The 15334-nt window shown below is 35.3% G+C and overlaps 1 protein-coding gene across 10 annotated transcripts in view; it reads left to right on the top strand.

Moving 5' to 3' along the window:
• The window catches only part of SATB1 (SATB homeobox 1), a 97484-nt gene that overhangs the window by 30089 nt on the left and 52061 nt on the right, over nt 1-15334 (top strand). For all 10 annotated transcript variants that reach the window (XM_016940076.4, XM_054680426.2, XM_016940074.4 and 7 more), the window contains exon 5: nt 326-449. In XM_016940076.4, coding sequence (XP_016795565.1) covers nt 326-449 — 124 coding nt within the window. The remainder of the gene's footprint in view (nt 1-325; nt 450-15334) is intronic.

Below are 15334 nucleotides of genomic sequence, written 5' to 3'. Positions count from 1 at the left end.
GGAAATCGGTTAATACATTAAAGCTTTTCACGATGGCTCAGGAGAAAGCAGTACACCTTAAATTGTCTTCCCAAGCGCATCAGAGCAGGAAGGTAGAAGTAACATGAAAAAATAGCCACCACAGGCAGCTGATGTATAATTCATGCATCGATACAGCAGATGTGTTGTATAAAGTAATTAACTAATCGGAACAATCAGGAGACCGAGAGCAATCTCCAGATGCATCTGTTTGATGCGCAAAATGAAATCTGTCTGTCTTAAAGGAATGTTCTGCAGCGGGATGCAATCTTGTAATAATCCCCTTTCTAATCTATGTCTCAAATAGTTGCCCCAAACTAGAAGACTTGCCTCCCGAACAATGGTCGCACACCACAGTGAGGAATGCTCTGAAGGACTTACTGAAAGATATGAATCAGAGTTCATTGGCCAAGGAGTGCCCCCTTTCACAGGTACTTAGCATAGCATGTAATAAATAATAAGACATCATGGGCAACCCTGATTTGAGGTTTGATGGAGCTCCCTGGTTTAAAGCAACTGGTATCTGAAGCAAGAATCTGCCAAAAATGCAAAGTGACTTGACCACTGGTGACCTTTTAAAATATGCCTGATTCCTTGTGAACAGAGCCTATAGGCTTTTTCTCCCTTGGGGAAAAGAGGCAAAGGACTGTTTACAGGAAAAACAGTTCAGTGGAAGACTCCGCTGGCTAATTTTTAGATTTGTCTTCTGAGTGCTATTAGCATGATGGCTAAATTCTCCTAAATGCCCTTATTTAAGAAAGAGTCGAGGTGGTACTGCTCCCACGAAGCTTCGGTGAGAGGGAATGGCAGTGTCAGTGTTAATGTGTAAAACTTCATCGTGCTATCTGAGTAAAATAACAGTACAATTCTTGGATACTTTACTCATTACCAAAAAATTAAAAGTATTTTAGTACAAATAATTATGAAAATAATTACTCTTAACTAAAGGTTGAATAGTTGTTAATTCATTAGGATTTTGTGACCAGTTTTGTGGCTTTGGTTTACTTCTTTTCTGTTTTTTTAAGTAGAATTTTCTTTTTTCCCTCTGAGATGCCTGTCATACCATCAGGGATTTTTGAAATGAAATAAAGATTTTTTAATGATTTTCCTTGATTTCTTTTTTTAGAATAAATTTGGTGGAGGGCAGCTAAAACTCTAGATAGAGACTGCCTACCTGCTTACAGACAGAAAATCAAACATCGTTTTTGATGAAACTCAGCTGATTTCAAATAAAAAATAAAAAGGATGCTGTGAATCTACTCTTAAAGGGCTGCTTTTGTGGTCACCATGTAAATGTGTTATAGTCATCCCTTCAGTACCCAAACCCATTTTAAGGCCATTCCATGATACAGTATAATTAAAATGTTGGTCCAACTAGATTTTTACCAGATTTTTAATGTTTTCTTTTAATTTGAGTTTTAATTCTGAATATTAGTCTTAGCCATTTGAACTTGAACTGTAGGATGCTGCTGTAAACATTTCTGCAGTGGAGAGATCTCAAAGTGTATTTCTGCTATATTCTGAGTAGCAGATATTCTCAAAATGTGTTTCTAATGTGAGGCTTATGAAGATTATTGGGTACCTTTGAAGGGAATCTTGTCAGCTTTGTGCTTCTGTTTCATAGAAACTCCATGCATTTCAGATTTGCTAAGTTACATTCCAACACTTTTACTTTGATATTTGCTAGAAATTTTAGGAATGAAGCAAATGAATTAAGTTTATAATTAATAGCTTTCTATATTCTAAAATAAGCTATAGCCACAGGTTACATATTCTCTGTATTGTTAAGTGTCCATTTCTTGCAATTCAGAGAAAACTCTTATTTGTCATTTCAGTTATACCTACAGCTAATCTCCTGTCTTCCCTCTCTCACCCTTGGAATAGAGAGGATATGAATTTGTAACCATCAAATAAAAATAATTTAAATTAATCACAAATGAATAGGATGATAGAATAAAAGGGTGACTCTTACTTCAGGGACTTTGTTTCGCAGACAACTCCAGATAACATGTTACATGGTTGCTAACATTTGAAAATTTGAAATGATCTAGAAATAAACTTTTTAAAAACTCAGTTAAAATATAATGTAAACACCCAGTACTGGAATCGCATGTGTCTTTATGTTACTACATGTCCCATTGATCTTGGAAGCATATTCAGACAAATACTTAAGGCATTTACTATGAGCTGAAGAAGAGGCTGTCGTTACAAATATTTATTGATACAGTCAATGAGAACTAATTGTTAAATGACATCAACATTCAGCCAATAAACTCCACCTCACTATAACTTATAAATAGAATTGTGAATTTACTTAATGTTATCGTGGAAAATGAATTGCATACAATTATAACATTAAGTAGAATGACAAAATGTAATTCAGGACTTGGTTTTGGAGTCATACATTGGTGAATTTCTATAGAGAGAGGTTTTCAGATATATGGCTTCCTGTGGCTGGATACCTCACTGTAATCATTAAGTGATGGAACTAGGCTACAATATCAACATCAGTTATAATTGCAGTATTCTTTTCCATAAAAAACTTCTAAAAATTATGCATAGTTTAGCAGTGAAAGCAAATATTTGAAATTAATTTAATATTTAATAATATGAAAACATGTAAATTGTTCTCTAAATGAGGTACTTATTTTATATTTTGCTGAATCATCTTCTCTTTTTCTATGAATCTGATACTCCAGTCAGAATGTTTTCAACATAAACTTTTTCTGTTTGCTTCTTTATTATGTTTTTCTGTCTAGAGTTATTAAAATGAGAGATGCAAGTTCCCTAAAGCCTATGTCCAAAATATATGCCAAGTTTGACAAAACTACTCTTTTTCCTATGGTTAAGATTTGCTGATGAAGATGTCATGGTGAAAAAAGCCTAGCAAATAGATATGGCCTCAGTCTTGAGCAAAATGGGACCTAACACCAAGAAATGCCAAGTGTTAAGCCCTTTCTTCCCCTGTGGAGTGTTGATTCATTCATGGGAGAGCACCTTTAGCATGCAATTCACCATACACATTTTACTGTACAGTAAGGGTTTTATTTTGTTGAATATGATAAAGTACTCCAGTAGCAAGTATGGCTACAGGGGCCCTAAATACTATAGTTGGTAGAAAGTTCACCCTGTGGGCAGGTAAATTCCTTTTATAGAGCAGGGGCCAGGAGGAGTGGAACTGGGGAGCCACCAGGATTTTGCCTGGGGTGTTGAATAAGCCCTGCCTCCAATGCTCTTAGGATGATTGTCTAATACTTGCTAAGCAAATGTCCATTTGGACTTGGATTCTTAGAACCAGAAGGGATTATCCTTCCTAGGCTCCTCCTTTTGATAATTGAAGGAGCCAGTGTCCCTGGAGATTAAAGTCACGGTGCAACGACTAACAAGAAAGTCCTGACTTGCTAAGCCTATGTCCTTGCCTGACAATAAATTTTAAAGTGCTGATTTAGCTACTTGGGAGGCTGAGGCAGGAGAATTGCTTGAACCCAGGAGGCGGAGGTTGCAGTGAGCCGAGATAGCACCACTGCACTCTAGTTTGGTGACAGAGCGAGACTCCGTTTCAAAAAAAAAAAAAAGGAATACTTACATTTGGGTACAATAATGTTTTCTTTGATAATATTCATAAGGTTTTCTTCAGCTGCAGAAATTCCATAAGTGGGCTTAGTTTGATTTACAACTCATACCTTTATTTCTGTTATCACCTTCCTATCGTAAATCTGCCCAAATAGATTGACACTAATTTATTAAATTCTTTGTACCGTGTGTTTTTTTATTTTTGTAAAATGTTCTAAGACATAAACGCTTAGCTCATTATAGGTCTGAGGTTAGATGTTTTGTTGTTACTTTTGTTTTTTTCGGTGGATGTGGTTAGATAAGTTGGATGATGCATTCTGAACTGCAGCTAAGGAGAGAATAAACACTGATTTGGGGACAAGAGAGCCTGTAGTCATAAAACTTTTGAGGATATGGATTTGGGAGGAAAATTGGGAATTTAAAAAGTAAACATTTTTATTTATAATAAAACATTAACATTTTGATGCTTATTTTCCCTGGAGTTTTAGAAATTGCATTTAAAAACTAGATAAATATATATACATTCTGATACAGGGTAGATTCATTTTGTTAAGTAAAGGTCAGCTATTACTTCTACCAGCGTAATGTCTTCCTTCTAAAAATGTTTAGGTCAAATATTTCATGGAGGTTTTAATCTGATTTGGGCATTTTTACCTTCCCTCTTTCACCACACATGTGGGCATACATACTCGCGCGTGCACACGGGCACACACACACATCACAACTTTCACATTTTTAAGGCATTGGATTATTTTCTGTCTTATTTCTCACCTGGAAAAGATATCTTTAAGCCAAGTCATATAAAGTGGGTGAGAAGTGTTATTTTTATTTTCAAGTAGCAAAATATATATAAAATAAATTTAAATTTGAACATTCCATTTAGAAGTAATATTGAGAAAGATGATTTTCCAACTTTCCTTTTATTCACAGCATCCTGGGATCTCAAATATGTTGGACAATTTATTTATTAATGGAAAAATAAATTTGAAAAAGAAACTACCTCGTGCTCCTGAAGCTTAGCTTCAGTACTGCTCTCCTAAAACATGACAGTCATTTCCGTAGGAATTAAATACACTTAGGTGTTTAGTTGATTTTCAGTCTGTATTATAAATGATACTGGAGCAACAATTACAAATCTATCATGTTATACAAATGTGTTTTTAATAAACTGTACTTTATTTCACAGTTTTTGGACTGAAATGACATGTTTCTTAAAATTTTAAATCAGTTTTAGTAATCACATTCTTAAGAGAATAGCCAGCATCAGTGTTCGTATACTGCATTTCACATGAGAGTCTAATCTATGAACTTTGTTCACATTCATATATTCAAAAGTATGTATTGACCGTCTGCCGTATGCCAGGCATTCCATTTCCTATGTAGTGTTAAGGATATAACATCTTATTAGTTGAAATAATAGTATTACACTTTGATTTAGTGCTTTTGATGTATCGAGAGCGCCTTTGGTCCCCCTAAGTAGGATATAGTCTTATATCCCCATTTTTAAATGAGGAACCTGAGGCACAGAATGTTGACATGAGTGAGCGTCCATGGCTACATCACTGGTGAAGCAGAAGGGTGAGACTTCATACCCAGAGCCCGTGAGCTTCACCAAGTAGCCTTTTCATCACATACCACAGATAAAGGAAGTTTAAAAAAGACAAAATGAAAGCCTCTCAGATGAATTGGATAGGTTTTATAATATGCTTTGATTTCTCTAAAGTAGTGATAACTACTTGTAGTTTTCCAAGTGTATTTATTCTCATTGCTGAAAATTTTCTTTACCGTGTTTTGGTTTTGTGTCTTTGATTTTTTGTTTGTATGTTGTCTTGTTTTAAAAGTACATTGCTGTCATATCAAGCCCCTAATCATGGGTGATCTAGACAGGAACTGACTTTTGGGATAACTTGGTATTTGGGACGTTCCAGAAGATTTGCCGGTATAGTTCTGTGCAGTTACTTCTCTTTCCTATTCTTTCATATCCTCAAGACCAGTAGGCATAATTATGCTAATAGCCCTTTGTTTTGAACCCCAAGGTAACATTAGTCATTTTCATTAGAAATAGTGGGCAGATGAATTTCTTGGGTCTGTTTGAAAATACAGACTCCAGTCATCAGATTGGTCTTTTACGAGCAGCTCCATTTTAAAATAAAAAGATTCCTGTTTGAGATGAGCTGGAATGATTTTGTACTTGCCTCTTCCCAGTATAAAATTATCTTATGTTTAAACATCATATATTTTGAAGAAAAGCTCTACAGAGAATCTTCTTTCCTTTTTAAAATTACAAAACTTTCCCTAGTTTTTACCCTACTGACCGTGGGAATCTTAGATTATAAATATCTGCTTTGCCAGGCACTGAAGTACTTGATACTAATTGGATATTATGACCACTTTTCAGCAATTGTATTACTGTAATGGTGGGATCCATAAAGGAAATGGTAAACCTGTCTTATATGGGTAGTTGTGTGAATTGCAAAACTTATATCAAATAATTTTTTTGCCTCGTCTTTTGAACAAGTCATGACATCATTCTAGTTCCTTTTTCAACTTAGTGAGATGTCTGCTCTGTGTTAATATTATAATGTGTATAATCTACAACAGAATTGTCCTCCAAATTGCAAGTTTTCCTTTTTGAATCTAATATATCAGGCTCATTTTTAGATGACTTAGATGCATAAGGATTTTATCGTAGCTTGATGTTAGCTCTCTGTAACCTTTCAGATATATTAATCAAAAAAGCCAAACTTAATAAAGCATCTAACTTAAAATGGATTGATCTCAAATATTTTATAGCCACTATCTTTTCACAATAGTAAAACGTAAAAGAGTTTAAGCTATGCCAATTTAGAGAGTGCTTAACAATGTGTAATTACTTTATTTTCACTTAATAGATTTTTACCTGTGCCTTGTTTCAGATCTGAATAGGTTTCCTTTGACCTCAAAATCACTAATGCAGGGAAAATTACCATATCATGAGAGTATTTTTCCTCTTTCTTTTTTTTTGCCTGATGCTTAGAATAATAAATACTCCCAAGGCTTAGGAGTAGACATGGCCTGAGAGAAAGCCTATTAAATGCTATTTTCTAATGGTTTTAAAAAACAACTTAAACAAATCATGCTACTCAAACTGATTCTCCTGCTAAAACAGAACTAGTTTTAGAGTATATTTTAGACATCTTTTTTTCTCAATTACTAGTTAAACTTGAAGTTGGGCTCTATCTGGATTTGCTTTATAGATCTGCTTCATTTCATGCCAGATTTGGGCAAACCATGAACAACCCCCAACTCCAGAAAAAAAAAAAACCTGATAATCAAAACAAACAGATACACGATCTCAATTTCCCCCTCTTTCATTGGAAACTGCTTGATTATAACGTGCTCTGAGTATAAAAAACATAAGAGAGCCTTTAACATAACAGAGGAGAGCCTCAGCCCTGGTTCTGCAGCTCATTGCCAATTGAAGTAAGGAACGCTCTGGCTGTTGGGACTTTTAAATCTAGACTTAAAAGTTATTTGTTCTGTTTAGCATTTTTAAAATGATTCTATTAGGAATTGTATGTGCTTCAGTTTTAATTTTAACTCATAATGATTGTAAAGCACCCTGGGATGCTTGCATGAAGGGCGCTACAGAAATATAAGATTGTATTGTGTTCTAATATGCAGTCTTACGGGTGCTGGAGTTTCATCATGGACAATTCATAAGATTGCAGAATTCCTCATGGCAGAGAAGGTGGCTGACTTCTTTAGCAGTCTTTTTCTCTCATTCTTACTCTGAAACTTTGTTCTCTTTAGTCATCATCTTTCTCTCTTAAAAAAATTGATTATTTTCTATTGTAATATTTTCCCATAGAAATGCTAATCTAATTTAGTTTACTCAGGTTGAAGATGCACACCAGTTGATAGTTTGGAAGTTAAGAAAAGATTAAAGCTTTAATTGCTAGCACTATTTGAGATCACATTCTTATCTGAATAACAAGACATGGTACTTCATTACTGGATACCACCAACTCTCTCAGGCTTGTCCCATTTTACTGTCCACCTAGTATTTGTTCCAAGGCAGTTCAGAAATGTAACAAGTATTAACTTTGTGAAATGTCACAATGAGACTCTTCTCTGTATTGAAACTCCTGTGTTATGATAACATACGACACAGCTTGATCTAGTTTTCTTTTTACTTTTTAATGGGACTGTTTCTTTGGAGTAATGGCATTTCTTCAGCAACTTCATTGTGTTACTTTTTGTGTGTTTTTGTTTGTCATTGCTCTCTAGCATCACTTTAATTAGCTCTTAGCATCGTAGGAATCAGGAATGTGAGTTATGTTGTGGCCAGCTATATGAGCTTGGGCAGCTGACTCCATGACTCAATTTTCTCATCTGTAAAGTAGGAAGATAATAGTACCAATGTCTCGCATTGTTTAGAGAATTAAATGAGCTAGTACTTAGAAAACATTTAGAACAGTTTTCAGTCCTAAAGTGTGCCATAACTAGTTGTTTTTCTAAAATGTGGGCATTGAGAGTTTGAAATCACACTTGTGCATGCCACATGGTCTATGTAACTCTCTGGCTACATGGAAGATTTTGGTGCAATCTTCATTTTTAGTGAAAACAACCAAATACTTTTCATTTGTGAAAAAATTAAAATACTATATTATAACTCAATCTCAACATTAAGGAACACTTACAGTCATTATAAAGTTATGATGTATTTTAAATTGGAAGTGGAAGACTGAAGCTTATACTTTAAATAAATCCATTTGGAAGTTTAGCATATATGATACCCTAGGCTAGATAATGTCAAGTAGAATAAAGATACCTGATGGGACTGTTACCAAGAGGTGAGCTTTTCCCAGTGTCTTTTCCGTTAACTAACTTCGCCTGTACTCCCAGCACCCAAGGTTCTGTCCTCTCCTTATGTGCCCATCGTAGCATTTGCCACATTGTTCTGAAATAGTCTGGACTAACTAGGCTGTGTACACTGTAATTGTCCCAAAGGAACTAAGTTGTATTCATCACTGTCATAGATCCTGACACACAGTAGGAACTCGGGAATATTCGTCAGACTTAAACAATCTTGTAGGATTTGCACATGTTTATTTCATAAACCAGTATACCATGTCAGTAGTTGTATTAGTAGTACTTTATACTTTTATCTACAGTATCCTATCTTATGAAATATTTTCCTATTATACTTAATTCTGTATTTTTACCTAACAAAGAACAAATCACTTCTGAATTTTTCTCTAAGAAAACCTACTGACATTCCAAGCTGTCTCATGCTTTTGTATATTTGATAATGTTCATGAATATGTGTACTAAATGTTTGTAAGCACAACAATAGCCTTGGAGTTACAGGGAACTCAGAGGTCTGAATGCTTAAAAAGACCTGATTATACATCACAGTTAAGGGCAAGCTTTAAAAACATATGCAGCATTTCTAAATTTTAAAATTTTTCTTCCACAATTGTACATGTATTTCAGCCTGGCTAATAATTTTCATTTTGTCTCAGTTACATTATATTTGAGACCCACACTTCTTCACTATTATTTTCATTTGTTTATTTTCTTCTCATATTCAAGAGTAAAATAGGAAATTTTCAATAACAGATAATTTATAGACAAAGATACTGATGTTGCCAATACGGAAATGTTAACAGTATCACCCCATGTTCGCTTCCAGCGTCCATTCCTCAGTTGTGTTCTAAAGTCTACATTTGGCATAAGAGACTCCATTTAAGGCTATAAACATGCAGTGTTTTAAAGTCAGCTGTATACAGGTCTAGAGTCACCTGAATTTAGAGAGAGCTGCAAGGGTAGATAACTGTTCAGCCATTCCATAATGGGCCTTAGGGACTTGGTTTGTCCACTTTCTGCATGATCACCAGCTCAGCCTGGAAAACACATGTTTAGTGATGGATGGAGCTCTTTATTATATGATTTACAACCCATTCCAACACATTTTTATCATTTCGCCATAACTTCTAATGAGATGATTACCAGAGGATGGCATTTTCCTACACTGTGAAGGATTTTCATAATATTGATTGAGATGAAGCCAGATTAATTTGATTTTTCTTTATGATCTAATCCAGAGGTGACATTGGTTTATGTTTATCTGGTAGACATGGGAAGTCTTATCTAAAAGCTAACAATGATGAATAAAACACAGAAATCAAAGCTGTGGTTTAGCCCTCAGTCTTCTGTGAAGTCTTGGATCAGATCTGAGTGGGGTCCATGGACCCCACAATCTGCTCCAAGGTTTTGTGCAGACCCTGAAATTATAAGCCAATTTTGGGAATGCACGGAGGACAGCTTTCATAGGTTTTATGTAATTTCCAGAGTTAGTTCTGTGGCCCTGTAAAGAGCTAAAAGCCAGGAGGTATTTTACCCCCAATTTTTAGGCAGTATGGCTTAAAAATCTAATATGCTCCTGTACAGAAGGAATGCAAAGAGGTAATATAAAGTCTTCCTGTGAAGAGTTACAGAACCTAATTCTAATATTTACTTTTGGAAAATGAATTGCTCAAAGTACTTTAGTTGTTTTCGCTCTGTGGTTTAAGGGTTTTTTGGTTTTGTTTTGTTTTTTTAAAAGGCTCTATTTAGGACCTCTGGAACTTAACACGAATTTGGTATCTTTCCAGATACTAGAAATTGTAATCTCTAGAGAGGATGAGCGATTTAACCACACAAGGGCATCAGAGAAAGAGATTTCTCAAATGGGTACATTGGTATAGAGTGCCTAAGATTCAGAATCAGGAAACAATTTTGGCAATAAAATCAAATAAAATTCCTTGGATTCATATTTCTCTAATGAAAAACTTGTGAAAATTCTATTTGGATATGACATAATATATAAGTTAATAATGAGTGTATTTTAAATAATCATAAGCAGGATGCCAGTGGGGTCGTAACCTTCCTAAAAATAAGACTCTAGTTGGAGACATTTGCACAGTGAGTACCTGAGAATGAATAATGTGCGCTACAATTGAATCTTTTTTAGTCACTCTGTTTGAGAAGACATACAGATTTCATAGACTTTTAAATCTGTTAGAGGAGACGTTGGAGATTATCTAGTTCAGTTCCCTTCATGTTACAGCTTCTGTGTGCAGTTAATTTGGAATATCACATGCTCTTAATATACCTTTTAAAAATATTTTATAGTTTAAGCCTTTACCAGTATATTCATTTGGTTTGAGTAAGGTTTCAGTGTGATAAGAAAGGTCTGGCTAGGTACTTATACAAAAGGGCAGAATAGAGAATCTGGTCAGAACATACTATCAGGGCACTATGTAAGTTATTTTAACTATATGGAAGAGCCATATAAACTGTGAACCAACATTTTCTTTTAAAAGTTATGAATTGAGTATTTAAATAAATAAAATTTCTGTGCTTTGATATGATCACATTTTCATCTTTAAGAAATATAGTAGGAAAATTAAAATAGAATTGGATGTGTTCTCTTTGTGCTTCCTTTTGTATTCCTTTGGAGCTTTGTACTGAGTTTCCAATTTTAGCAATGTGCCAGGGTTACTTTGTATGAAAATGCCATTTTCAGGCACTAGGATTGATCAAGATGGCAAGAGCCATAACTATGACAACTGGAGTTTAAGTAAAATTTAGAAGTGATTAGTCTCTTCTCAACAAATTGAGATTCCAAATATGCCCCAGTTGTATCTCCCAAGAGAATAGCTTAGAAAGCAATAGAGGATCCAGAGGGAAAGATTTGGGAAACAGAAGCTGACAAGCACAAACAGAATATTGCACTTAGAAATCCTGCCATTCGCTGTCATAAATTGAAGCCCATTTCCTGTCCTTCCCACCCCAAAATACCAGATGGGAACTACCTGTTAATTTTCAACAAATTCATTTCTTGTCAATATATCATATCTCATACGATGCCTCTTAGAGCTTGTTTGTAGTATTTGGTGTCCTTTGAGATTAAAAGAAAACCTCATTTACGAGGAATCCCTGTGAAAATTGTATTGAATGTGTAGTTGATGTGAAGTTAAAGTTTGACCTTTGAATTTTCCATGGACAGATAAAAAGCTGCTGTAAAAAATCAGGCCATAGGTAGTCAGGACATGCACAAAGGGGTGGGAGATTAGAATGTATGAAGTTGAACTTCTCAAAAAATAAAAATATAATAAAAGCCAGTAGTTTGACAGATTGTTCAGTAAATGCTCATTTTATTGAAAACTACAAAAAGGTGCTTAATGCCTTTGCGCCATTAATACAATACATAAAAAGGTTACTGTCAAGATTAGTGTTCCATCCCTGAAAATTAACTGTAGGGCTTTATACATCACCATGCATAGACTGAGAAGTTAAAGGTTTTTTTTTAAATACACATTTTGCATTGTGCAGGCATTTATTTCAGAAAACAATTATTTTAGACTTTGTGCCAAAGACATTAGGAATGATGTGCTTTCATTTAAAGCACAGGCATAACAGATATGTATTATAAACAGGTAGAACCATGAAATTTTCCTTATAGAATAAAACCTGTGCAAGATTATTTCCCTTGCTGTCTCTCTAGAGTATTCCAATTCAAAACATACATTCCTTCCTACAGAAAAAAGATATTCAGATTCCTTAGTTGAAATTAATTAGCATTCAGAAACCAGATAGCATGTTTTTGGGTATTCATGAGATCTCTGTTTGAAAAAAATGTTTTTAACTTGTAGAAATGTGTTGCAACACACAGATGGGAAGAAAAAGAAAAAAAAAATCTCTTTAGCAAGCACTGTGTGTAAAAGGAATATTACATTTTGCACGCTCCTGATTGCTCTGTGTAAACAGTTTTTGACATCTGTCTTTATAGTTTTCGAGGAGAGGAAGACTTTGTTAAAAGAATCATTTTTATACAGCAGTCACCATTTCAGTCTTGCTTTACCTGTATTATGAAAGCAGATGGTCTGCATGTCTTTTGAATATTTATAACTATCAAAAACAATCTCTTGCTATTCACCCTTAGGCTTATGAGATGTCAGGACTGTTCTGGTTGAAAAAAAATCATCTTGGGTGTTTACAGAAAGAGGATTACATTAAGCTGAAATGACTATACATTTTCCAGTTTAATATTTGTCCATCAGCTGTTTAATCGTATTTAGATAATTGTGTAAATAAGATGTTGTAGCCCTTGCCCTCTCTGCTGATGGAGCCTGAAAGCTTTAAACATGGGTGAACCACCATTTTGTAGATGCTCTTGCTACCTCCTCCCCACCTCAGCTAAACCATCGGCAAGTCCTTGATAAGTTTTGATCATGATATCACAGTCCTGTTTTTTTTGTTTTGTTTTGTTTTTAAAGTAGTGCACAAAAAGCAAGTGTGTAGATCATATGAAATACTAGGAAGCTGCTGGCTTCCGGTACAGGCTGTTTAGTTTATTAGGGTATATTGTAATATGCAAATATGGTACAGCACTCCAATTACCCTTTAAAGCTGACATGGTTTTCTCTTTATTTTCTATGAGCATGCACAGCTCTGAGGGTATTTGGAAAACTTTTGGTATAGTGGGGGTTAACTGTTTTTTGACTGGAAGCTGAGCAATCAGAGATAACAGATTTTGCTGTGGTTGGTTGATTTGGCAGAAAAGCATGAACAGTTTTGGTTTAAATGATTGAATAACCTGATTAGCATTGTTTTGGGGTGGTTTTTTTTGGTTGTTGTTAAAGACACAACAAAGCAATTTTAAGGGTAATCAGATCACTGCCTTTCCCCATCTGATGAATCTTTTTTTGAGAAGGCCTCACCTCTCTCAAAACTCCTTCATTGGCTACTGAGATGAACAAGTAAAAAAATAAAACCATCTTCCTTCATTTTTTAAACGTGTTATAGATATATACCTACAGTACATATGATATTGTAGCAGGTGTTTAAAAGAATAAAATTTTTTGAAAAATTATGTAACCTTAACCGATTCCTTGTGGTTTTTGTTTTTCAAATTTAAAAGAGCTAGAGTATTTTAGAGCAAAGGTTCAGAATGTTCTATCTATCTTTAAGTTAGGCTTTAGAAAAATTCCACCCTTACCTTTTCACAATTAGAAAGGTTATAAATAATGTATTTGGCTGAAAAGGAAGCTCAGCCTGTGGCAGATGGTATCATTCTAGAGTACTGGGGTTTCTGTGAAGATGGCATTCTTTCAGATCGGAACTTCAGCAGACTCTCAGAAAGAACCGAAGCTCCTCATAGGGAGTAGACATGTGCTTTATGGATCTTAGAAAAGCTTACAACTTGGCTCCTAGGATGAGAATATTGTGTCACACTGGGGTTATGAGACCCACAGCCAATTTCTGCCAACTTTGAAACTGTATTTCCCAACACTGGAAGCTGTGGCCTATTTATTGGTTGGTGTACCGTGTAGCATTTGAACTTGGTATTTCAACCGACTGAGTTTTGTCGGTTGGTTTATTTTATTCTGTGAACATTGATGTTTTATACAGACCAGCCACTGAATAGGAAACTTGCCATACAAGTTGTGTCTTTTTCAAAGTGCTTTGGATAGCTTATATAAATAGACACTGAGAGAGAACTGGAATAACATAACCACCGAGCACTGCAACTTCCGAGACATCTGTGTGGATGTATTTTGAAAAACCTGGGAAGGGATCTCTTGCAAATTAATGAACAAAGGTTCTTGAAACTATGATTTCTATCACGACAGCCAAAGCGATGGATTTGAAAGATTCGTGTCATAGTTAAGCTGCTATTATGTTTGACCTTTAAGGGGAAAAAAGGGGAAGAGGATTTCTGGTGGCTTGTTTCAGTGACCCTTTTTATTGATCACCTAGTCTGTGTCCAGCCCTCTGATGAGTCCAGGATATATTCAGATGAGACCTAAGGCCCACAGTCCAGTGCAAAATAAACAGCAGGATGAGTGCTCTGGTGCAGGAGGTTTGGGAAGTTAGGAAAGGCCTCATGGAAGCAAGGATGCCCAGGCTGTATCCTGAAGGATGAGCAGCTGTTAGCTAGAGATGGGAGAGGGCATGGGCCGTGCATCCAAGCCAGAGGAGTGGTGTGCCTTCTTGATGCTTTCTACCAGATATAGGCCAGCTTCAGAAAACACCACCAAATTGGAGTATGAGAAGGAAAGAAATACTTCCCCGTGGTGTTTTCCTTTACTATTCCTTGTACCAACTTGTAACTTAATAATTTAATCAGTATACTTCATTCTACATTAAAAAGACTCAAAATACTGTATATCATTTGAAAATTTTATCTGATACTCAAAACATAGTCACCTGATATGAAATGTGATCATATAATGAAAGCCCAGTGATGAGGAGGAGGCAAAGGATTGTCATAGTAATTAATATCTCTTCAGTCTATATGTAATATGTTACAGGCTCTGTGCTAATTGTATCACATCTATCATTTTCTGTCCAAGGGCAGATACTATGTCTCTTCAAGCCATTATTTTCCTAGTGACTTGCCCAGTGCTTGGCACATAGTAGAATTTAAGTATATGCTAAATGAATTTTAAAAATGCCTGAATTGATGGATTCTCAGAACAACTCCATGAGGTGTATGCTATTGTCATTCGCATTTAGCATAGGAAATTGTGATGGAATGGTCAACTGTTTGACCCAAGGTCATACTACCAGTGTGTGACACATCCTCCCTTGAATATATGTTTATTTCTATTCTGTTTTGTCAGATGAACATTTAGTGTTTATATTAATGCATGCCAGGCATTGAGCTAGAAAATAATATGGTGCCCCAGACCTACGTGAACTCACAGCTTAG

The sequence above is a fragment of the Pan troglodytes genome, chromosome 2 (assembly GCF_028858775.2).
Source record: "Pan troglodytes isolate AG18354 chromosome 2, NHGRI_mPanTro3-v2.0_pri, whole genome shotgun sequence".
Classification (NCBI taxonomy): domain Eukaryota; kingdom Metazoa; phylum Chordata; class Mammalia; order Primates; family Hominidae; genus Pan; species Pan troglodytes.
The sequence above is the reverse complement of the archived record's forward strand: the minus strand, read 5'-3'. Positions and strand labels throughout refer to the sequence as shown.